We start from the raw sequence: 25147 nt of genomic DNA, 5'->3' as shown, positions 1-25147 counted from the left end.
ACCTGGGCTGCCTTGCCCTACTTTATATCGATGTAAATGACTTATGATCAAATCCAGAGGTCAAGATATCTAACCCCTGGATCGGAGTCTTTTTAAAACGTCGTCTAAGCTTGTGTTTTAATGACCCTTGGCGTTATTAGTCAATCGAAAAATGTTTTTGAAGATAAACTTTGGACGTGCTTCTCATTCTTGTTAAATCTGTAAATCGCACTGGCAATAAACACGATCGAAATAGGATTCTCTCTGGAGTAGCGTTTGCGCCAAGGGGTTTAGGCAGGCAGCGTAAATCTACCTGAGGAATATACAGCCTTAGTTAAAACATTTTAAGCATGGCCTGCAAGAATAGTTGCACGTAATCAAAGATTATTGGGAGAAGCCTGCTGGTTCAGGTGTCTGTCAAGGGGAATTCCCGTGTTCGAATCCCGATATTGGTATCATGTGTAGTGAGTGACCCATGCATGCCTTCCTAATGTTTGAACCTGGCGTCTGGAAAACGATACCCACAACCTCAATAAAATCACATGTGCCTATGACACACACACACACACACACTATACAAATATTTCTAATCGTGCACGCAACCACATCTGCAAATTAGTTGCGAGTGACTTGTGTTAAACGCCGCTTTGAACAATATTTCAGTTGTACCAACAAGAAACATCAAACAACCAGATGCTACCTCTTGCTCTACCATATTGAGTGCATTTTGTTTGACGCCGCTATCAGGAATATGAGGCTTTTTAAGGGTGTACATATTCGAGTCTGAGACGATCGAGCGACGACCCACGATATTGGGGGACGATGAAACACAATCAGCGAATCCCAAAAGACTGACCATCCAATTTAATTCCCTTCACAACAAATGTGAGTTTCCTGACCCGGAATGTCCCACAGATACGGATGCCATTTTTGTCAATACTAGTTAATCCACCCGTGAAGATCCATGGAAGAATATGTCTTCAGCATGCAACCCATGCTTGCCGAATATATCAGGCGACTATGCTTGTCGTATAAGAGGCGACTAACGGGATCGGGTGGTCAGGCTCGCTAGCTGACTTGGTTGATGCATATTAACGGGATCGGGTGGTCAGGCTCGCTGACTTGGTTGATGCATGTCATCGTATCCCAACTGCGTGGATCGATGCTCATGTGTCAATCACTGTATTATCTTGCCCAGACTCGATTATATATATACAGACCGCGGTCATATAGCTGGAATATTGCTGAGTGCGGCGTTAAACAACAAACAAACAAAACTATTAGTGCGAATTTCTTACGCACAGATGCACGGCAAACATCTGAGAAACATAGATGGAATAGATGAAATAGTGCTGACTGGCGTAAAACAGCATTCACTAATTCACTGGCGTGATCTACACTGATACGACAGCACTACCATTGCTGCTGCTGCTGGTGGTGCTGGTGTTATACAGTGATGCTTCTATACCTATCTAGTAGACAGACAAGTTAATGTTACATGACACAATACAAGCACACGACATGGCAGTGCTTCGTATACACGACACGTCGCTCAGATTGACACCATTAAGTGCAGGACACATTATTACGTGACACGACGGACAGACAGGCAAACAAACTGACAGACAGACAGACTGACAAAAGTACAGAGCACATCAACGTTGCATGACACATCAGACAGACAGACATAAGACACATCAATGTTACGTGACACACCAGACAGACATGCAGACACAAGACACATCAACGTTGCATGACACACAAGACAGACAGACACAAGACACATCAATGTTACATGACACATCAGACAGACACATGACACATCAGTGTTACGTGACACACCAGACAGACAGACACAAGACACAACAATGTTACAACGAAGAACAGGACACATCAATGCTACGTGACACGCTGAACAGACAGACACAAGACACGTCAATTTTACATAACACACCGGGCAGACACAAGACACATCAATGTTACAACGAGGAATGGAATACATCAATGTTACATGACACACCGGGCAGACAGACACAAGACACACCAGTGTTACAACGAAGAATGTGATACATCAATGTTACATGAGACACCGGACAGACAGACACAAGTACAGGACACATAATGCTACGTGACACGCTGAACAGACAGACAGAAACAAGACACATCAATGTTACGTGATACACCGGACAGACAGACGGACACAAGACACATCAATGTTGCGTGACACACCGGAGAGACAGACAGACAGACAGACACAAGACACATCAATGTTGCGTGACACACCGGAGAGACAGACAGACAGACAGACACAAGACACATCAATGTTACGTGATACACCGGACAGACAGACGGACACAAGACACATCAATGTTACGTGACACACCGGAGAGACAGACAGACACAAAACACATCAATGTTACGTGACACACCGGAGAGACAGACATACAGACAGACACAAGACACATCAATGTTGCGTGACACACCGGGCAGACAGACACAAGACACATCAATGTTGCGTGACACACCAGACAGACAGACAGACAGACACAAGACACATCAATGTTGCGTGACACACCGGACAGACAGACAGACAGACAGACACAAGACACATCAATGTTGCGTGACACACCGGAGAGACAGACAGACACAAGAAACATCAATGTTACGTGACACACCGGGCAGACAGACAGATAGAAAGACAGACAGACACAAGACACATCAATGTTACATGACACATCGGACAGACAGACAGACACAAGTACAGGACAGGACAATGTACAGAGTATCCTGCTGCATTGCAAAGGGAGTGACAATCCGCTACTGTAGTCCACTAAGCACCTCACACATTTATACAAATTTACCCACAATATGTCAAGGGTCTTTAATGTCATGAGCCGTCTTTCACAAGAATATTCGTAAACATTTTGTTTACTGACACCTGTGTGCCATGTATGTTCAACGCGGTGATATATTTACCACCACGAAACACACAACTTCATAACGACGTCACTATCTATAACTGCGTAGACTCAATGGTCGTACAAACACGACCACGTGTGAACCATCTATTAAATACCTTCATAAATTAGGAAGGTCAAAAAGGGCCCCAAAGAATATCAACAGGGCTGTTATTTCAAAACATTAAACACTTAATTTGTGACACAATTTATTTCTTGACATATGAGACTGTCAAGACAGGTTTAATTTACTCGTCGTCGTCGTCACACGTCACGCTGTTTTGTCAATTCAAGTCACGTGGCATGCTTTCTTCACGAAATGACCATAAACGCCTGTTCTTCGACAGGACTTGGTGTGAACAATCAACAGAGATTACAAAAAAATCTGACAAACCGAAACATGATTTATTTAACGTGAGTGGAGGGTAACCCCCTTCACAGCTTGGCCTAGAATATCACCTTACGTTTGGCCGAAGTAAAATGTTATGATAATAAGTTTACATAGGACTAGAACGATATCACATGGACTAAACCACATCACTTGCCTGTGTAGTGGAAAACATTTTAGATTAATACAGCTGAGGTCAATGTACGAGATCTTTGTGTTTTACCAGTCTTACAGCTGGGCCAAGTGTAAGCCATCTTTGTGTAATACCAGTCTTACAGCTGGGCCAAGTGTCAGCCATCTTTGTGTGATACCTGTCTTTCAGCTGGGCCAGGTGTCAGCCATCTTTGTGTTTTACCAGTCTTAGAGCTGGGCCAGGTGTCAGCCATCTTTGTGTAATACCAGTCTTACAGCTGGGCCAAGTGTCAGCCATCTTTGTGTAATACCTGTCTTACAGCTGGGCCAGGTGTCAGCCATCTTTGTGTAATACCAGTCTTACAGCTGGCCCAAGTGTCAGCCATCTTTGTGTAATACCTGTCTTACAGCTGGGCCAGGTGTCAGCCATCTTTGTGTAATACCAGTCTTACAGCTGGCCCAAGTGTCAGCCATCTTTGTGTAATACCTGTCTTACAGCTGGGCCAAGTGTAAGCCATCTTTGAGTTTTACCAGTCTTACAGCTGGGTCTAGTGTCAGCCATCTTTGTGTAATACCAGTCTTTCAGCTGGGCCTAGTGTCAGCCATCTTTGTGTTTTACCAGTCTTACAGCTGGCCCAAGTGTCAGCCATCTTTGTGTAATACCAGTCTTACAGCTGGGCCAAGTGTCAGCCATCTTTGTGTAATACCAGTCTTACAGCTGGGCCAAGTGTCAGCCATCTTTGTGTAATACCAGTCTTACAGCTGGCCCAAGTGTCAGCCATCTTTGTGTAATACCAGTCTTAGAGCTGGGTCTAGTGTTAGCCATCTTTGTGTAATACCAGTCTTACAGCTGGCCCAAGTGTCAGCCATCTTTGTGTAATACCAGTCTTACAGCTGGGCCAAGTGTCAGCCATCTTTGTGTAATACCAGTCTTAGAGCTGGGCCAGGTGTCAGTCATCTTTGAGTAATACCAGTCTTACAGCTGGGCCTAGTGTTAGCCATCTTTGTGTAATACCAGTCTTAGAGCTGGGCCAGGTGTCAGTCATCTTTGTGTAATACCAGTCTTACAGCTGGGCCTAGTGTCAGCCATCTTTGTGTAATACCAGTCTTAGAGCTGGGCCAGGTGTCAGCCATCTTTGTGTAATACCAGTCTTACAGCTGGGCCTAGTGTTAGCCATCTTTGTGTAATACCAGTCTTAGAGCTGGGCCAGGTGTCAGTCATCTTTGTGTAATACCAGTCTTACAGCTGGGCCTAGTGTTAGCCATCTTTGTGTTATACCAGCCTTATCTGTTTCGGCAGAAAATCTAGGCTGTTTATTCTCTTGCATTGACAATTTATATTTCCAGCTGGATCTAGTGATGGACATCTAAGTGTAATGGCAGTCTCAGAGCTGTATGTTGATCGAGTTTAGGGTTTCAGATTAAAGGAACTGTCCAGATTAACATCTGGCTGACGAACAAGTAATTGAAGAATCTGATGAGTCAGCAACTTATTCTGACAACATGCTAATCCAGTACCTCTTCTATAAATCACTGGTGCTAGCTCTGGTCACACGAGGATCACACTGGTGTAGTTTATGCATGTTCCTGATAACGTACAGCCAACCTACGATAACACATAAAGCCATTCCTGTAGTAGATTATCACAGGTATCTCAACAATGTTGCTGATCCATTGATAGGACTTTAGTGAAGATGGACTTGACCCCCCCTTTTCAGTGGTATTGCTAATAAATGTGTTGGGCTTTGTGAAGCATTAAGGGGGCCCCCATGGTGGTCAGTGAGTGAGGTTTATCACCATGTTTGTTGGATTATAGCTCCATAAAATGGACAGACCAGAATTCTCAAAAACAAGCACAATTCTGAACATGATAAATGACACAGTAAATCCCAGTTATCAGGATTTAATGCTGATCCCACCAAGTGGCGTTCCAGGGTGACACAACAGTTGTGTTGGTGAAGGCTAGTCATCCCACAACCTTCAAGGGCCTTGGTTCTTGTGGTTTGGACGCAGCACAGAGGATAGGGTCTCAGGTCCATGGACTAACTTCAGGAATTGGCCGAGTACCTCAGTCAATGGGGTCACGGCGAGCTATGAACTGTAAAAATCTGAAGAGATCCCTTAATATTACTTCAGATTAATTATAGCTTCACATTTTATCTTTACAGAGGAGAGCTGACCTGAAGACTGTGCAAACCAATCTCAGGTTTTGTCCCAGTGAAAAATGAATATCTCTCAAAAGTTAAGATAGAGTCCAGTTGAAGACAGGGCACATCTGATCTGATCTGATCTGGGCTCAGTTCATTTTTGGTTACATTCAATGTCAGTATGTATGAACAGACAGTTTGTGTCAACTTCCTGAGGCAAGTCAGTTAACTATATAAGTCCAAGCATGTGGACTGTCAAACTGGGCCTCGACAGACATTTTGCAAATCTTTTCATGTTTTTAATCAAGGTGTTCATGTGATTTGAGCCACGTTGTGGGGTAAGACCCATCTTATCACATTATAGATCTAGATTATCGATCATATCGTATTGACTGGGCGCCGCCATTTTGTTTTGAAGCAAATAAAAGTGATATGAAAGGTGGAATCAGGCGGGTCAACAGGAGGGTCACAGAAGGGACATAACTTGTAATAGCCACTGGTGGCACTACCATTAAGCATGGAAATTCCAGCCTAGTTGCTTTACCTCGGGAAGATGGTTTGTCGTCGATATGACGTGCATCATTGAAACTTGATACGGCACACAAAACACAATAAGACAGTTTGATGTGAAACTTTATTTGGAATTATGCTCATAAATATCATATGTACATGGTTGTTTGGCTAATAATTTTATTCAAAACAAATATTTACAAAGTGTGACAAAAGACAAGTATACAGCTTACTGTACAAAGTATGTCTTATTTATATTCTATATTAACTATTAAACAAGAAATTTTAGTAGATTTGTTATCGGTGTTTCCAAAGACAGAGCCTGATATGTGCATCCTCCTATGAATAATGCAGAGCATTATCAGGGCTCTTGAAATGGCAGAAATTTGCAGGATCAAATGAAGAATCTGAAGGCACCATGTGAGACAATTGCGAATCAAGTGAGTAAATATTGCTGCATCTGCATACTTGCAACAATTACCGGCGAGATGACAATCATGGTTCTGAAGAACTTACACCCTTCTCAAGTAGATTTGCCAAGATGTAATATATATCAGTGAAGATCAACTAATGGGGGAATGAATGTTGTTTTAAGCCGCAATCGGCAATACAGCAACTATACGAAGGCCTGTGAGTAACAGAATCTGGGCAAGGCCCGCATCTGGCTCACACTGTTGTGGCACGACGACACACAAACAGCTAGGTGATATTGTAACCACCATCGTCGATAGTCGTTCTCGAAACTAGGATCTCGGGGTTCCCTTCTACCCTGAAAATGGTGAAAATTGTTAGACAATTAGGAAACAACCCCGAAAAAACACAATACTGAAATAACACCGGATACCAAGTGACTAACAAATGACGCAATGGACACAAAACTTATAATAAATACGACCACCGAAAGTGTTGCACTTTGATTATCTCTGAGAACAGGTGAGTGAGTGAGTTGGGTATTATACCGCTTTTACCAGTATTCTAGCCAGATCATGGCAGACATCAAGAATAGGCTTCAACACACTGTACCCTCTAAGAAATCAAGAAAGTTTTCAAGTTTCCTATCGAGGTTCGCCTCTTCCTACGTCACAGGTAGGACGTAGGACACCTATTCACTCGAAACCTCCTAAGTCCATGCACACTTGATATCATGAAACATTTACATTAAGGTACACTTCCATATGGTTGGGCCTACAAAAATGAAGACAAAGTTTATTCTTATTAATGTAAATTATATCAGGACATTCACAGTTTCAAGTAAAGTTGGTATACTTAACATTTTCAAAAACACATAAACTAATATACAGCTTATATATGTATAAAGCAGAAACAACAAGGACAAGCAGAATCCCATTATGTTCATAAACAGTTTGAATTAAATAAATAATCAAGTTTAGATTCTTTTCTTTATAAATCAAAATAAATCCATACGTGAAAGCTACTGGTACAGGGAGGGACTAAATCACTCTTCATTATCACTTTCACTATCACTAACAATTCAGGAATTTCTCTCATTTCCATAGACTAACATATAGTCTCTGAAATGAACACATCGTACAGAAAAAACAGTTGTTCAGTTATCTTAATAAAAATATAATAAAAAGGGAGCCCAGTGATTCTCTTCATTTGATACTGCAGTAATCTAGACTTGCCAAACATTATAGACTTGCATGGGCTGTAGTTGATATATTTGTATCAGGGTCTTGAGACAGACTATCATTCCCACTGAAGGAACCGTTTTTCTGGTGCTCCAATCAGATATCAGTTAGAGATGGAGCTGGGGTAGTCGGTCATACAGACCTTGAAACAATTACATCCAATACAGCCCATGCAAGTCTATAATGTTTGGCAAGTCTAGATTACTGCACTATCTGAAAATGAAGAAAGTCTCTGGGCTCCTTTTTATAATATTTTATACCTATAATATATAACTCTTTTTTTCTGCAAAATATGTTCATTTCAGAGACTAGATGTTAGTCTAGAACTGGGGCTGTAGCTATGGTAGCAACACACTCTGACACTGGCATACTATTACACCATCCACTGCAATGACAATTGGCCCAACCAAACAAGATAAACCAATAAAATTTACAATGCTGGCCACTCACTCACATACCATCAGAAAACAGTATATTAATATAACAAGTAGTTTTCATACTGTTTTATAATAATAACAGGTGCTCTGTATGTATACATGCAACTTTTCTCATCAATGCACGGCCTCCTCAAATGATGCAAGTATCATTAGTCAAAGTAATGACTGGATCTTGGTGAACTAGTACAGCACTAGAGGAGATGTGTCGTGCTTTAGACAGAGATAGTGCACAAGGCGAGTGTATGTGTTAGGGTTTAACGCTGCTGTGAACATGTTTTTCAGTTACTTCATGATGCTTCAGCTTAACATGGGAGGAAGACTGTAGTGCTGGAGCTGAGATACCATGAATAAAATTTGGGACGATTCTGGGATTCAAACCCATGATCATAGGATTCTGACATGTCAAAGGGAAAATACTCTGCACAGAGAATTTTCACTTTGTTTTTTACATTTTCAACTGAAAAGGAGACACAAAACATTTACAGCCATTATAGACACTATCCAGCCTCTTCATACACTTTATATACACTCTTACATAGATAGCATGATATCAATTCCTTAATTCTGTTAATTCTTTCCTTCATATATATATCCTTCATAAGCAACTGTTAGGCACTTGAGACACAAGTACTGTTACATGAAACATATTTGTTATCTCTTTACAGGAAACCTTCATGATGGTGCAATAATAACTACCAGAGCAATCATACCTTTGCTGCAGCTGCTGGTGGATGAGTGAGTGAGTGAGTGAGTGAGTGAGTATGTATTTATGCCACTTTCTGCACTATCATGACAAACAACAGTGATGGTTTTATGTAGTGCTATGAGCATGCACCTGGGTGGATATGGTGGAATAGAAATTCCATTATTATCATTAGGGCTCCAAGCTGAAAAGCTGGAAGCCCTATTGTAATCGGCCGATTTATTTATTAATATTATTTCTGCTGATTTTTGTGCCAGAGCTAGCGAAGTAACCACTGGCTCAATTCCATTCAAATTTTGTATGTGTATGGAGCCAGTTGAGTTTTAGATATGAAAAAAATCCCAAGGCCGTAGGCCCAACGACAAAGGGCGGATAACTAAAGTTTTGAATATACCTTTTGCCCTATTGCTTGGCAACCGCAAGTCAGATTACTTAAAAACTTTGTGTCTGCTGCTTTCGGTAGTTCTTTAACTTTGGTCATTGGTTTGTTGGTTTGGCAGCAATATTGGATTCAATGTTTTCAGTGTGTTTTGGGTACATGTCTTCGAATGCAAACACCTCCGAGTCCACTGCATGAAATGATTTTAAACTTTCTGAGAATTGTCTCCACACACAACACATCAAACTCTGTTAGCCGTTTTTGGATATCTTTCTTACTGATGGCCCTGTTGGATTTTGCTTTTGATGATTTTTTTCACTGAAATTTTACTTTAAAGGTCATATCTTGTATAGTTGTTGACAGAAACTATTGCAAGTTTTCATGAAGTTAGTGTGCCATATGCATCCTATTGTTTGTTCTTGGTTGCATGCTAAAAGTAACACCACTTGGTGGTAATATCTGATTAATATTTGGGACACCCTTGGAACACGCCAATTTCGTAGCGGCGATATCCTGTGACTATCTTTTCCCAGAGTTGGTACAAGCAAACCTTTTGTGGATTTGAACATGTTCGATGTCAGAAATGGGTACTTGGACACCCTGGCATACAACAATTTTGTAGCGGCGATACCCTGCAAGTGGTGCCTACATTAAACGGATTTGGTACAAGGAAACCCTTTGAGGATTCAAACATGGATGTTTGTGCGCAGTGTTACTTGGAGCCCACCATTGCTGCTTGCAGCTTTAATTATTATTTTTATTATTATTATTTTATTATTATTATTATAGTGATTAATGATACAGCTTGTACGCTACCTAAAATGAATGAATCAACAACACATAGATCCAAAACAAGATTTGTTTGTTTAACGCCTCACTTAGCCATATTCAGCGGTAAATGCATTAACCACTGGGGTACCATACTGCCTGCCATTAACATGCAGAAGAGGAGGCTAGTTTGACAATAGTGTCTCATCACATTGGATTGGTGAGTGAGTGAGTTGGGTTAAACGCCGCTTTTAACAGTATTTCAGTTATAGCACGGTGTGTCAGCTCAATGTGGGAGGAAAGCCCGAAGTGATGCAGGTTTCAGATGTTTACCACTTCGGTGAAACCCACGAACACGGGTATGGTGCTGACAAACCTAGAAACATGATAGGGGCCAACCGGGATTCGAACCCACAATCATAGGTTTCTGGTGTGCCCAAGGGACGCAACTCTGGAAACCATTCAGGGCACTTGTAATGAACACAGAAAACAACAACAAAGGCCCTGCTCAATGCCATTATCTGAAATAAAATCTTTTCTAAAGGATGATGTTTGTTTGTTGTTAAATGCGGCATTCAGCAATATTCCAGCAACATGTCTGTGTTAAACCCAGAACCAAATGTGTAGCATCTGCACAACCTTATCCTAACTGTCTCAAATAGTTACATTAGATAATTGTTGGATACTATAGGTCTTGTCAGTCATTTACATCACTTAATGCTAAATTGGCAAAAACTAAGAGCTGTGTGTGTGTGTGTGTGTGTGCGTGCGTGCGTGCGTGCGTGCGTGCGTGCGTGCGTGCGTGCGTGCGTGCGTGCGTGCGTTCTTTAACGCTGCACGGAGCATTATTCCATCTCTTTCACAGCAGCTTATAAATAATTGAGTCTGGACCACTTAATCCAGTGATTGATACTGTGAGCAGCAATCCACACCATCAGGGTATTACGACACGAAGCCTGACCACTCGATTCATTGTCGCCTCTTACTACTAGGATAGATCGTGGGAACAATTCTAACCCTGAAACCCACAGGGACAAAAAAATAATACGAAAATCTCTGGTTCCCTCAAGGAAATGAAATAGTTGGTCGTTACTCAAAGCTTAGACTTATCACAGATATATACTGTACGAGGCCTATGTGTCCCACCAGATGTATGTAATGCCAATATATCCATGACACCCACTGAAATTACTTAAATATGGACGGTTTCTGTATATAGATGTAGTGTCCCCTAGTGACACTCCAGGGTACTTATAGTCATATTGATTTGATGACAGGCTAAAGCGCTCGCTTCCAAATTAAAAATAAGAGCTATTGATTCTACAGTGAGTATGGTGAGAGGGTTTCAAATTTCAAAACACACTAGGTTTATCTCCAACTGAGTGTAATAAACTGATCTTCAAATTGTCCATATCAGAAAGCTATGCTGATCAGGGGAAATAGTGTATATATAGTCAAACCTCGTGTCGAACTTGAGGGGACCTGGAAAAATGTTGGAGTTACCAAGAATTCAAGACATCGGGGGTGGGGGACTAGGCTAAATTTGGACATTAGGGGCTCTCAAATGGGTTCATGGACAACCATGATGTCAACACATCCAAGTTTGACATAACAAGGTTTGAATGTACTCAAAATTACTGTCAGTTACCTGCACCAAGACTCCAAACTTATTAATTCAAAGCTGGTGCTAAACAGGAAAGGTAAATATGAAACACACACTAAAATCAACATAGAAATGAAAAATCAGTGATAATCACAATTGTAAAGCTGACAAATAATTAGTGAAAGTCGGACAATCCACATACAGTTTGAAATGCACAACCTGTGATATGTGAGAACAGGGTATTTGTGAAGCAGGACTCATGCTAATATCCCAATATTCTTACAGAGAACTATAGAACATTATAATGGACAGAACTTGCCTGCTGGAGAAGAACAAGATGAATGTTTGCTAACTGATACTTCAGAATCCAAAACATTCTGACTAAATTTCTTTGCAAATATTCATAAAATTAGGTTTATTTGCTGTTGATATTTCACAGTAGAACATCAACAGGAAATCTAGAATCCATTGACAAGTTTTGATAATGAAAGTTCAAAATTATGTCTTCCCAATACTTAAAATAAAGCCAACCCATGACAAACAATTTACACAGCAAGTTGGATATGGCAAACAAACATTTTTTTTTAATGTGTACAAAATGATCTGATTTAATTTAATACTATTTAAAAAATATTATTATTGCTTATTACATGAGCAAGTTCTTGGTTCTTGAATCTTATCTTCCATTCAACTAATAACCCTGAATGATTCTGGATGTATTCAAAGGCATTCTCTGAATGTTCTTTGGAATACCGTATTCGACGTAATAAGCGCCCCGCTCCAATAAGCGCCCACAGTGATATTTGCTAATATATTGGCAAGTGAACAATCCCAATTAACACCCCTTCCAACTGATCAATGTACACAAGACTTATTTATTCACGTAAAATACACACTCGTGTGTTATATGCAACCTTACTTATGCGCAATTTAATTTTGGAAAAATATATCTGTCGTAAATAAACATTTCAGGCTGTCAGCATCAACCCGAAATTTATCTTTCAAGTCTGTTTTTTTCACCAAAATTATATTCTAAAAAGAGCCCCCTATTCCTAATTTTGAGAGCGCATTGGGTGCTTATTACGTCGAATACGGTACTGTTCAAACATAAGAGAAACTTCAGCTTCCATTTCCTGACACTACTTTATCAAAGATGAATTTATCAGGGAAAACCCTCTAAAAACTATAAAAATATGACAAGAAACAGTTTTTATCAATCAGAACAAATGAGATTATCTGCAAAGTCTCGGAGTTCCTCTCTGGTCTTGTCGTCCTTGATGGTCTCTATCCAGTAGTTGTAGCAACTATCAAGTGTATTTTCCAGGGTCTTCTGTTCCATGGCTTCCTTCAGGATGAAGCGCACAAAAGGAGCTTTCAGATGTTCATAGCCAAGTTCTCCCAGTGACTTCAAGATCCGCGTGATTCGAAGATAGTTATGCATGGACCTGCAACATGACAAGGGTCGTCATTACATGGTGGTATGGTTGTTGTTTGTTGTTCAACATGACAAGGGTTGTCATTACATGGTGGTATGGTTGTTGTTTGTTGTTCAACATGACAAGGGTCGTCATTACATGGTGGTATGGTTGTTGTTTGTTGTTCAACATCTTCCTCAACAACCTTCCAGCTATATGACGGGGTCAGTACATAATCAAATCTGGACCAGACAATCCACTGATTGACATGATGAGCATTGATCGATACAATTCGGATATGATAAACCAACCAAATTATCAACAAGTTAACAAGTCAGACCACTAGGGCTGGGACGAGACCAAATTTACTACCGGGTACCCACCTCCCTATAACCCGACCTTAGTGTACCCGCTGTAGATATCTAGAGATAGAAAACTGACCGATTTGGAAAGGTTTGACCATAGCCCTGGCCAAATGTATTTAGATATACGTGTAAAACAATCTGGTCTTGAATACACTGAAGTTTACTGCATAAAGTTTTATCTTTATTCAAACATATAAAAGTCAGAAGGAATGGGTGCATTGTCAGAAATAAATGGGAACATTAGTGACTTATAGTGTAACCACAGAGTTTAAGATAACTTTTGTCATTAAACAAGATATCACTTGACTAACCATGGGTCCGGGTAGTACTGTGGGTATCCGGGTCCTACTCAGTACCCACCCTACCCGAGTACCCGAGCTACCAGTTCCAGCCCTACAGACCACCCAATTCATTTGGTTCCCCCTAATGACGAGCATCGTTGCTGGGAAACAATATTCCAACCCAGAGTCCCCTGCACTATTAAGGAATCTACTGCGGCCATTAATTCATATTGTCTCCGAGACATCAGCATTAACAATATTTGTTTGTCAACTAGTCTCCTCTTTTCAGCATTATTTAAGAATGTGTATCTACCAATCACACATCGTAAGACAATGCTGCTGCCTGGATGTCCACAGGCCAATCCAAAACTTGTTCCTCACACACATTTTTCTATTCTACAACAACAACATACAAATCGGCAATCAGTACAAAAACAGCCTCCACCTGGGCCCAAAGTGCCAAGACCTCATAAAGCACATGTGTCAGAAAACTGAAGTTGACGGAAGGAATTCTGTAATTATTCATCTTCTGTGTAACACATTGAAGAAAAACACTACCACTCCTGAATGGAGGGGTAAAAAGTGCACTACATGTGACAAACATACAGATTACATAACCCTCTGATATTAATCAAAGTCATTTTGGGGGGTACCGTAGCTGTGTTAAACAGTCGTTCCCACCACATGTGCGCTACAGGCCGTAACCACATGACACAATATATGTGTTTATACCCTAGTTGACAGCAGACCTGTAAAATAAGCTGGATAAGATATTCACATTTGTAATTCTTGTATTACACTGTCAGTCAGATGCTGCCAACAAAGAGATCACTCTTAATTCCAAAAATTCCTGCAACCCTCCTGAGTATGCTAAGAAAAGCTTTGATGACTTCCAAAAGTCTGTATTATCAATATGCACTATTAAGGGATTTTTCCATGATTCCACAGTTATTGCTCTTGAAAAGCAATTGGGAACAAAATAGTAATTTCTGCAATTTCTTGTTTCTTGAAGTTCATATTTTCATAATCTCAGAGGCATTTTAACATTGTATTGTAACAATGCATTCAATTCAATACTTACACATGTAAGAGTTCAAGGCTCTTTATCCTTTCTGGTCCTGTTATCAGTAAACTACACATCACCTTGACTAAGCCATCATGTTTAGTAAAGTTTTCATGCCCATTTGCTGCCGACTTTTGGTCAAGTATCATCCATTACATATATCATAATGATTAACTGTCAGTCTCTAATTAGCATCTATTATAACAAAAAGATATTCTCAGAGCATGTTACTTTATAAATGAGCTACACTGCAGTCTGTAATATTCCTTAAATATTGAAGCCAATAAAAAATTCAAAACCTGGGCTCAATGATGGCTTAATTGATAAATGATCAATTTATCCATGCATTGTAATTGTAAAAATATACCAAGGTAAAGACAATCATTGTGATCTCTACACAAGAACAAGAAGTTTGTCTCCCAGGCCCTTGAGCATAAATTAACAAGAGTCATCAGAAGATGACAAATATCCCCCGCCACCCACAATAGCAAAAGGCACCACTTCAATACGTGCACCAATTTGGGATGAAAAATCTATCATTGTTTTCAAATGCTCCGGAAACAAAATATGAACGGACGGATAGACAGACCAGACGATGACTATATCCCCCTGGATTATTTGATAGGGGTATAAAAAATGAATCCCTCTCAAGTCTAGGTTGCCTAGCTCCTGAAATTAAGCATTGTCCTGGGCTCCATTTGGATTTTCTTTTGTATGTTGTAGATAATATAATAATTACTTTATTTCTGGGAGTTAACATTAACGTATATCATGGTATATTACACTAGGCTAAGGTGAGATGTCTGGCCTTTTTCATTCCCCACTGCAGTCTGTAGAGCGGTTGGAAAAGAAAAGCAAATTTGAGGTGTGACATGCTTGATCAACATGATTCACAGAATAAAGTCTTATTATTATTGTATACTAGAAAATAAACAAAAAGAAAATGCACAGCAGCAGCATTAATCATATAATGCATGTGTACAATGTCTCAACATCAAGGCTTAAAATCTTACCATTGCTAAGACAAGCAATTATCACACTGCAAGTATGTAAACACTTCTTGAAAGTCAGGTGAACACTCCTGACATTTACAAATATATCATGTTCACCTTCTTGACACTGAAAGAGGTTTTGAACCTTCGGAAGTGAGGTTTTTTAGATATCTGAACCCTCTTAACTGAGGGCTTGACTTCTGAGTCAGACACAGCCTGCATGAAAGATGTATGTATTGTTTACTAAGTATTGGCTTCTAGCAAACAAAACAATCTCCCAGCTGGCACCAGAAATTAAGGAACGGTAATCTGTGCCGGAAATGAAGGAGTTGAAAAAAAAGACAGACTTGACATATTCGTTACTTGTGAACAAGATAATTTAAGCTCTGTTATTGCAATTCCTGTAGACTGAATAACAAATAGAGCTTTGTCTGTCTGTACAACAAGACTATTGTTTTTACATTTTAGTCAGCCATATTACAACTACAAACTTTATCACAGTTGCTTGTAAATAATCCTATTCTGACCAGGCAATATTCCAGCTCTATCACAGTGGCTTGTAAATAATCCTATCCTGACCATGCAATATTCTAGCTATATCACAGTGGCTTGTAAATAATCCTATTCTGACCAGGCAATATTCCAGCTCTATCACAGTGGCTTGTAAATAATCCTATCCTGACCAGGCAATATTCTAGCTATATCACAGTGGCTTGTAAATAATCCTATCCTGACCAGGCAATATTTCAGCTATATCACACAGGCTTGTAAATAATTATATCCTGACCAGGCAATATTTCAGCTATATCACACAGGCTTGTAAATAATCCTATCCTGACCAGGCAATATTCCAGCTATATCACAGTGGCTTGTAAATAATCATAGATGGACCAGGCAAACAAGAGTTTGATTGCATGAACATCAATCAACACCATCTGGTACAATCTGCATTTACTTTCACAGCCAGTGTAGAATAAATAGATATAAATTTATTTTTGTTTTACTGCAAATTGCTACTGTTTTCTGTTCTGAGTTGTGCTAATATTACCTTGTTATAAGCTTCCATATTTACAAACTTCAAAGCATCAGATTGGATGACATCAATAAGCGTGATCCTGCGAAGATTCCGTGTTAGAATTGGTCTTTGGGTACCCATGCTTGTCATAAGAGGCGTCTAACGGGATTTGGTGGTCAGGCTTGCTGACTTGGTTGATACATGTCATGGTATCCCAATTGCATGGATTGATGCTCATGATATATATCACTGGATTGTCTGGCCCAGATTTTGAGTATTTAAAGACTGCCGTCATAGAGCCGGAATATTGATGAATGCGGCGTTAAACAACAAGCAAACAAAAGTGGATAAATCATAATTGTCTACCATGGTCTACAGCCATTGTCAAAATTGGCCACACAACTTTAAAGGTAGGCTATTTAGGTTTACAGCTAAAATGAATAGAATTATCATTAAACCGACCACATGTTATCAGAAATGAGCAGGCCACTGAAACTTGATAATGCCCTCATATTGCTTGACTACGGGCCATTATCACGCCCGTTGTTAGGTGACGTCATAGGGATAGGTTAAACAACAAAAAACAACGACAACAACCTTAAACTGGACCTATGAAGCTGAAATTTCTCATGCTTATCTGCATGAGTGAGTGAGTGAGTGAATTTGGTTTAACGCCACTTTTAGCAATATTCCAGCAATATCACGGCGGGGGACACCAGAAATGGGCTTCACACATTGTACCCATGTCGGGAATCGAACCCGAGTTTTTGGCGTGACGAGTGAACCCTTTAACCACGAGGCTACCCGACCACCCTTTTCTGAACATATGGAATTATGATAAAGGTAGTAGCATCTGTACCGAAACACGGCACTGAAGCAAAACAAATTTCAAACACAATTATTCAACTTTTTACTTTTGTCCTTCTCAAGCATAGGTTTGTTAATCATTTATTAAACAGAATATATCAAGAGGGAATCGAACCCGGGTCTTCAGCGTGACAAGCGAACGCTTTAACCACTAGGCTACCCGACCGCCCCTTATCTGCATGACGTCATGGGGATAGGGAAAGCTGACGTCACGTTCAAAAGTGACGTCATCTGGTTTGTTCAATGACGTTTCCATATTTGTAAAAGTGGGTCAGTGACATTCGTGTTGATTGCAGTAAATGTTTCAAAACCGATATTGCTGTTTCCTTTTCTCATGTATATTTAATAACAAATTCTATCCATTTTAGCTATAATAACGGAAATGCTATTTTTCAGGGCATTATCATTTACAGAAGCCCTCAGTCTTTTCAACTTCACTCCTTCGTCGGGCAGTTAATGGAAGACCTCGGGCCTGATAAAGCCTGAAATGATAGCGTTACCCTTATATTACAAGTCACCAACTTTTTAGGAAAAAAATCGTTTCAGACACTCTCCTCATGATCTTTCCCACTGCCACCATTGCTGATACACAATAAAGTGTAATACCATCCACATATCCAGATTACTCCATCTATTTCTTTGTGCCAAGCCTCAAAATGGTATTTATACTTTTTACTAAAATAATGACAAATACAATTTTATCCTGAATTTGAGCTTGGAAGTAAATATGTCAAAACACATAATTCGCCTTACCACGGACACTTATTCTATATTCCATGTAATTGGGCGCACCACATAAAGACCATTTATCCCACATTATCCCTGGCTTCCAAGATTTACTTACAAACACAACAACAGTATACCAAATTTCTTTCAAAAGTAAGTGTTTATTCAACAATAATTAGACTGTATGTACATGTCTTTGAACATTCTGAAGGTCTTTTTCTGCACAGTTGTCTGTTCACACCTGCTCTTTATCTTTCATTCCCTGTTCCCAGCATTCTTTCTACTTTTTTCCAAAGCAAACAAAAACTGTATTGCCTCTCATTGTGTAACCTAATTTCTCATCACCTGCTGTTAGTTCATTATGTGATTTAACACACTTCTAGACAGGATTCAACTCACATGGTTGTGAAGAAAACAGGACTGGATTTCTTCACGATTTTCAATGAGAAAATTGCACATGTTGTTGGACTCTGTCATTGGCTTGTGTCACACTTTTTTACAACAAGCCGATTTGTGATGAGTGGACTCCTGACGGACCTAACCAGGTGTGAACGACGTTAAGCATTCTGCCATTACGTGGACATCTGAGTACAGTCACATTTCTTTCTGTTTAGTAAGTGCAGCAAAAGTCCAAATCTTACCACCATAATGGAAATGATACAACTAAGTTCAGCAAATGTCCAGGTTAAGTGGGACCCCAATGTTTTTGAAACAAGCTACTTCTGTTAGCCTGAGACTACTAGATTGTGGCGAGGAAATTCAATGCTGGTTGTCCTAAATGACTAGTTAGATTGGACACACACAAAGATTATAATTCTTTACCAATTCTCCATGCATTGATTATACAACTAATCAGTCTACAGGACAAGCTACAAACAAGGAAGATCCGTGAAATACATTCCTTGTTTATCCCCAACTGGACTAGTGTTAAAGACCCCCCACATTTCTAGGGCTGGATTCATCCTAACTATAGGAGAGGTGAAATGTCGTGTTCAAGACAGTTGCACTTTCATATTGACACGAGTGCCTGCGTGTGAGCGTGTGTGCCTGCATGCTTGGACTAATCTGGACTAATCACAAGGTTATTGTGCTGAGATACCATGCTGCAGTTGAACATGAAAACCAATGTCAACTCAAAACACAATGACATAAGACGCTCTTTGTTTTCAAGAAATATCAATTTACTTAGGCAGTACATCATCAAAACTCTTAACAACCCTGAACTTGAATAATCCCATAAGGTAATGCCTTATACGGTCGTATTATTTGTAACATAAACATTCTGTGCAAGGCATCTGATAGTTGCAAAATAACACAAACACATCTCTTATTACAATTCTCACACTTGCATGTAAAGTTTACAATATATGTCCTTTATAAATCAAAGCAACCATGCTACTTTCATTCAAATCTGCTTTTGGTGAACATCTTCAATATTTTCTTTCAAAAAGCTATTGTGAAAGGCAAAGCAACATATTTCATTAGTGAATACCAACACCTACTTCAAACATAACCCCCGTGAATCGTAAAGAATTCAAGTTCTTTCCTCCACCCTGTGAACATGGCGAACACGATAAATTTGAAACAGCCAGTTTGACATTTCCTGAGACTTTGAGAAATCTATACAAACGTCTTTACATATCTAGACAAAGATGATCACAAAGAGAAGGAAATACATTATTAATCAGGAGGATGGGATATATCAGATCACCATTGGTGCAGAAAAGCATGAGAAATTTCAGCTTCATAGGTCCAGTTTAAGGTTGTCGTTGTTGTTTGTTGATTAACCTATCCCTATGACGTCACCTAACAACAGGCGTGATAACAGCCTGTCATCAAGCAATATGAGCAATATTATCAAGTTATAGTGGCCCGCTCATATCTGATAACATGCGTATGCACCAGGATGTGCTAACTTGGTAGCGCCGGGCGCAGACGGGTGCGCCCAACATGGGAACACCGGGCGCTGACCAGAACGGGACGCACTGACTTGGCTTTGTAGTGCCAGGCGCAGACAGATCTGCCCAAGTCGAGTGCACCCGATGCTGATAACTACTAACTACATATGTACCAACTTTCATAATATTTTGAACAATAACGACCGAGTTATGGCCATAAATAGCCTTTTTTCAACATTGCTGCTATATTGAAAATTGGATTCAAACCTCTTTCAAAAATCCATGTGTCATTTGTGGGAAGAAGATTGTGAAGTTTCAGCTTCATTGATCCAGTGGTTTCTTACGAAGCACGACTGATGCCAGACATGTAAACAGGCCACGACATAAACGAACCTGACTTTCAAACAGGATTTCTAAGTGTGCCCGTCAGGCACCAGGAACTTACTTTTACAGTGCCATTACAATTATAACCATGCTACCATCGCTAAAATACAACCATTTCAAAGTCTGACATCACATATTTCATAAAATAACACACAAGCAGAGTACGACACAAAGTTAATGATACGGACGATACAAAGAAATCTGAATACAGAACAGATGACACACAAATATGTGAAGGGTAGTCAACAAATTATATCAGGGAAATAATCGCAAAGCAGTGACCAAGTTCCTTGACACATCGTTAACACCCATTTGCCATATATGAAAAGCCTATTTGTACTCGACCTGTTATCATATGGACAATTGTGATAAAGTTCAAAGTAGCACAGGAAATTAATATCCTCTAATGTGTTTATATCTGTTTGCAGAGGACCATAGCAATGAGATAGGGAAGCCATCTTGACAATTAAATCCACGTTTCTCCTTTGGAACACACCTTATAGATAAAATCTGTTTTGTTTCATAAAGAGATCATGTGTTCAACTAGGAATGTCATTTTAGGGTTTGAGGATATTATGTTTGTCTACGAGTCAATTTACTCCTCACATCTGATAGGAGTTAAGTCATCTAAACCTCTGGGATACAAGCCGAAACATTAAGGTATTAGTTTGTTATTTTCTGAGTATAAATTCTCCAAATTTAGATATAGAGGCTCTGTGGTTATGAACCCTGGACAAACCTAGTACTACTAGTATATCTGACTTGACTTTGAGTGAGTGAGTTGTGTTTAACGCTGCTTTTAACAGTATTCCAGTTATATCCCATTTGTCAGCTTAATGTGGGAGGAAAGCCCGAAGTGATGCAGGTCTTAGACGTTTACCACTTCGGTGAAACCCACGATCACGGGTATGGTGCTGACAAACCTAGAAATATAATCAGGGCGAACCGGCATTCAAATCCACAATCACAGGTTTCTGGCGTGCCAAAGGGACGCAACTCTGCAAAGTGAATTGCGGCGCCTAAGACGACTGGGCCACCTGTGCCCCCGACCTTGACTTTGGACAAACCTGATACTAATAGTATATTTGACCTTTACACTCGTTCCTTGGTCTCGTCTGAGATCGTGATGATAACAAATTGCCACTTTGTCCAAATTTTGAAACTGTTCATTGTGAATTGTGTATTCATATATATTTTAACATTGCATAAGCACCCCCTGACCAACATTAGACCAATCTGCAATAAAGGTTTTTCAAGAATAGCCACATACTCCAACGTTAAAATGACAGTCCTTGTTTTAATGCTAAAACACAGAAAATACAGTTGTGTAGAATGGGGTGCATATTATTTGTTCAGACATTCAGTTTTTCCCAAAGCAAACATATTACCGCTGGCATACTAACACCAGTAATAGAAGGGTGTTTTCTATTTTACAATCAATTCTTGGTTATAGTGCTGGCTCGTCAAATTGCCCCGTAACTATAACAACTGCCAGGTGATCTACTGAACACAGTGGTGGGTAGGAATTTCTGTCTTTGATCGCGTTGATACACACTGCTCCATAACCCTAACAAGAGGTGTCCATCAATGTTCCAACTAGGTTTCTTCTCTGTCGCTCAAATTCTGTCCTTAAACTTAACTTGTCCTGTATAGTTTTAATAAGCTCCCCACCATTGTCAATTTTCTAAGTCACCCAGAGGCAAATTTGGTAACCATGGTAACCTCTAAATACAGGAATTGAAAATTTCATGTACAAGTTCAACAGCCAAAGAAAAGTTATTTGTAAAGCAGAGAGGCATTTCAAGCTTAACATGTTTGTCACACCTCGATTCATTGTAACTAAATGTATAATCTGAAAATTCGGGAATATAATACAACTTTACCCACAAACTCGTGAGACAAAGCAATGAAGTCACGGAAGACGTACTGGAAAAGTAATTCGAAATAATTTCCAAAGGTTACAACTTTAGGGCTAATTGCTGAAATAACAAGACTCATATATCAAACCAGAATTAATTCATTCGAATTGAAAACAAAGAAAACAGGTTTTTATTACACCACAAATTAACTACCACCAAAACCAAGACATATTTTGTCATTTTACGACCAAACGAATACACTCCTTGTTGGACAAGTGTGAAATAACGCTGATAACACGCCAAATGTTACCACTTTAATTAAGTCTGATTGCCCCCTCCCATTTAACAACCCACACTGCAGACATTAATTACAGACACTATCGCTATCATGTCTATTGAGCAACCAAATATCGCAACTTGACCTTGCATTAGCCAGCCTCTTGCATTAAAGTGGCTCCACCTAGTGAGTCGTTGAAAGCACAAGATCAAAGGCACTACAGAATAATCTCTGTAAACATACCACAATTTCACCTAACCTTTGACCTTGCGGTCTAGTGACATCATATCCGCACTGGATTATCAAGGAGATGTACTGTTTTTAATGTCTTCCTCATTTAGAATGAACATACTGTTATCCTAGTTATGTCGTTTCCTTCTATTTATTTATATCCTTTACTCAATAAACGAAATGCATTTGTGCTAAAATAGTGAACAGTGAAGATTAAAAAAAATAAAATGGATTATGGAAATATTTAAAAAATAACCTTTGCGTCATATATTGTTCACTGGACATGTTATACATCCTGAAAATAATTGTGTTGTGGGTCCATTGTTTGTTTCCTTTCAGAAAAAAATACCCTGTTTGTTTTGAAAAAGATTTTGGTGCACTATCCCCCTCCCTACCCACAATACCAATGGGTTGCCCTCACAGTAGACTAGCCGCATATGTGTAAAACCCTGAAACAGATCCACGCAACTGAACCATTTTGACCTTTTGACTCAGAAATTCTTCAAAGACTCACTAAACTGGACAATAATATGAAGACAATACATCATGATAATCCGGATGACGCCAGCGCCTACTTCATACAGACGTAACCAAAACAACGTCCCTCGAGGTCGTCCCTACTATACAAACGATCATTTGAAGTCACAAGCTCTCCGAGTCCCACAAACGAGCTGTCACTACAGTGTCATTATGCTCACACTAACAAAAACCAGGGGTTGATACTTAATCCATTTAATTTACATTTGCCTTACTTTAGTGATGGCAAGAGCTACAAGGAGATTAGGAGATGACCGGTTGGACAGGCAACTACACGACCTCCCCACTCCGCTGGTTTGAAGGTTTACGATCAGACTTGGAGATAGCATACGTCCACGACTTGGAATTATGGGATACATGACAGCCAGACAGATACACAGTGTTAGAAACTGGAACTAGTCCTGTCGTCCTTGCCAAACTGCCCAATAGTTAAGGTATCATAAGGACGAGGAGAAATTTGCCATTTTTCAGGGTTTTGACATATGTTATCATTATAAGGACTAGTGAACTGAAGCTGTTAGTTTCTACCCCTGATACAGGCAGAACACTCACAATCTTTCAGGAGATAAACATTCTGTGCTTCCAGATTTGCAGGATGTACTGAGGATTGGGTGCCCTGAAATTTTGTATGGGACCGACAGCGTTAGACAGCGGTTTCCAATGTTAAAATGTCTGGGCATTAAAAACTTGACAAAAGACACAAATCTGAAAACACCTGTTTATCTTCTAAATATTTAATTAGTGTGGCATCCATTTCACAAGCAAAATGTCATATTTCTCCTATGTGGGATTGAGATAAAAATACTTCCCAAGATAAGTATTCATGCATTGTGAATAGATCAAGAGACATCCGGGCTATTAATCCCATTTTATCATGTATAACTACCAATCAAATTGCAGAGCATGTTCATTTTAGACAAATAACTAACCCATACTAGCTTCTTGCCTTAATTCCCTTAACTGTAACACAATCTTCAATAACAGAGAAGTAGAAAGGTTGTCTGTTGTACAATGTCAGACCTGTAAAGATGAGTTCGAATCTGGTTGAGGACCAACAAAACCTGATCTTTACAGCCTTTTGTTCATGGCAGTGTTTGACATTAAGGATGGGTCATTATGGTATCTTGTACATGTTATATGTCACCTTGAACTAGCAATCTTAGAAATGTCTTAATGTCTAGTTAACAGCACCTGTGTGAAGCTTACTTCCCAGTTCGTAGCTGGTCATAAACAAGACAAATTGTGTACCCAGTTCATATTTTCTGTCAGTATTATTTAGTTCCACTTTGTAACAAAATTGAAGCATCCATGGACTGGCACAAATGCTACTAGACAATGAGGACTACCATTATGGGATCCTTACTTGTCCTCAGCACTATCTATCAGCAGATCTGTACCATGTACCCAACAAACAAGGGTACTGCAGATCTGTACCATGTACCCAACAAACAAGGGTACTGCAGATCTGTACCATGTACCCAACAAACAAGGGTACTGCAGATCTGTACCATGAACCCAACAAACAAGGGTACTGCAGATCTGTACCATGTACCCAACAAACAAGGGTACTGCAGATCTGTAC

General features: G+C 39.7%; 1 protein-coding gene across 1 annotated transcript in view; it reads right to left on the bottom strand.

Moving 5' to 3' along the window:
- Positions 1 to 6257: 6257 nt before the first annotated feature.
- LOC139466721 (opioid growth factor receptor-like protein 1) overlaps positions 6258 to 25147 on the bottom strand; it is a 45434-nt gene continuing 26544 nt past the window's right edge. The window contains exon 8 of the mRNA XM_071248367.1: positions 6258 to 13100. Within this exon, the coding sequence (XP_071104468.1) occupies positions 12869 to 13100 (232 nt within the window). The 3' untranslated portion in view covers positions 6258 to 12868. The remainder of the gene's footprint in view (positions 13101 to 25147) is intronic.

The sequence above is a fragment of the Haliotis cracherodii genome, unplaced genomic scaffold, assembly GCF_022045235.1.
Source record: "Haliotis cracherodii isolate W230 unplaced genomic scaffold, xgHalCrac1.p SCAF_19, whole genome shotgun sequence".
In the NCBI taxonomy this organism is placed as follows: Eukaryota; Metazoa; Mollusca; class Gastropoda; order Lepetellida; family Haliotidae; genus Haliotis; species Haliotis cracherodii.
Note: the sequence above shows the minus strand (reverse complement) of the source record. Positions and strands in the feature narration are given on the sequence as shown.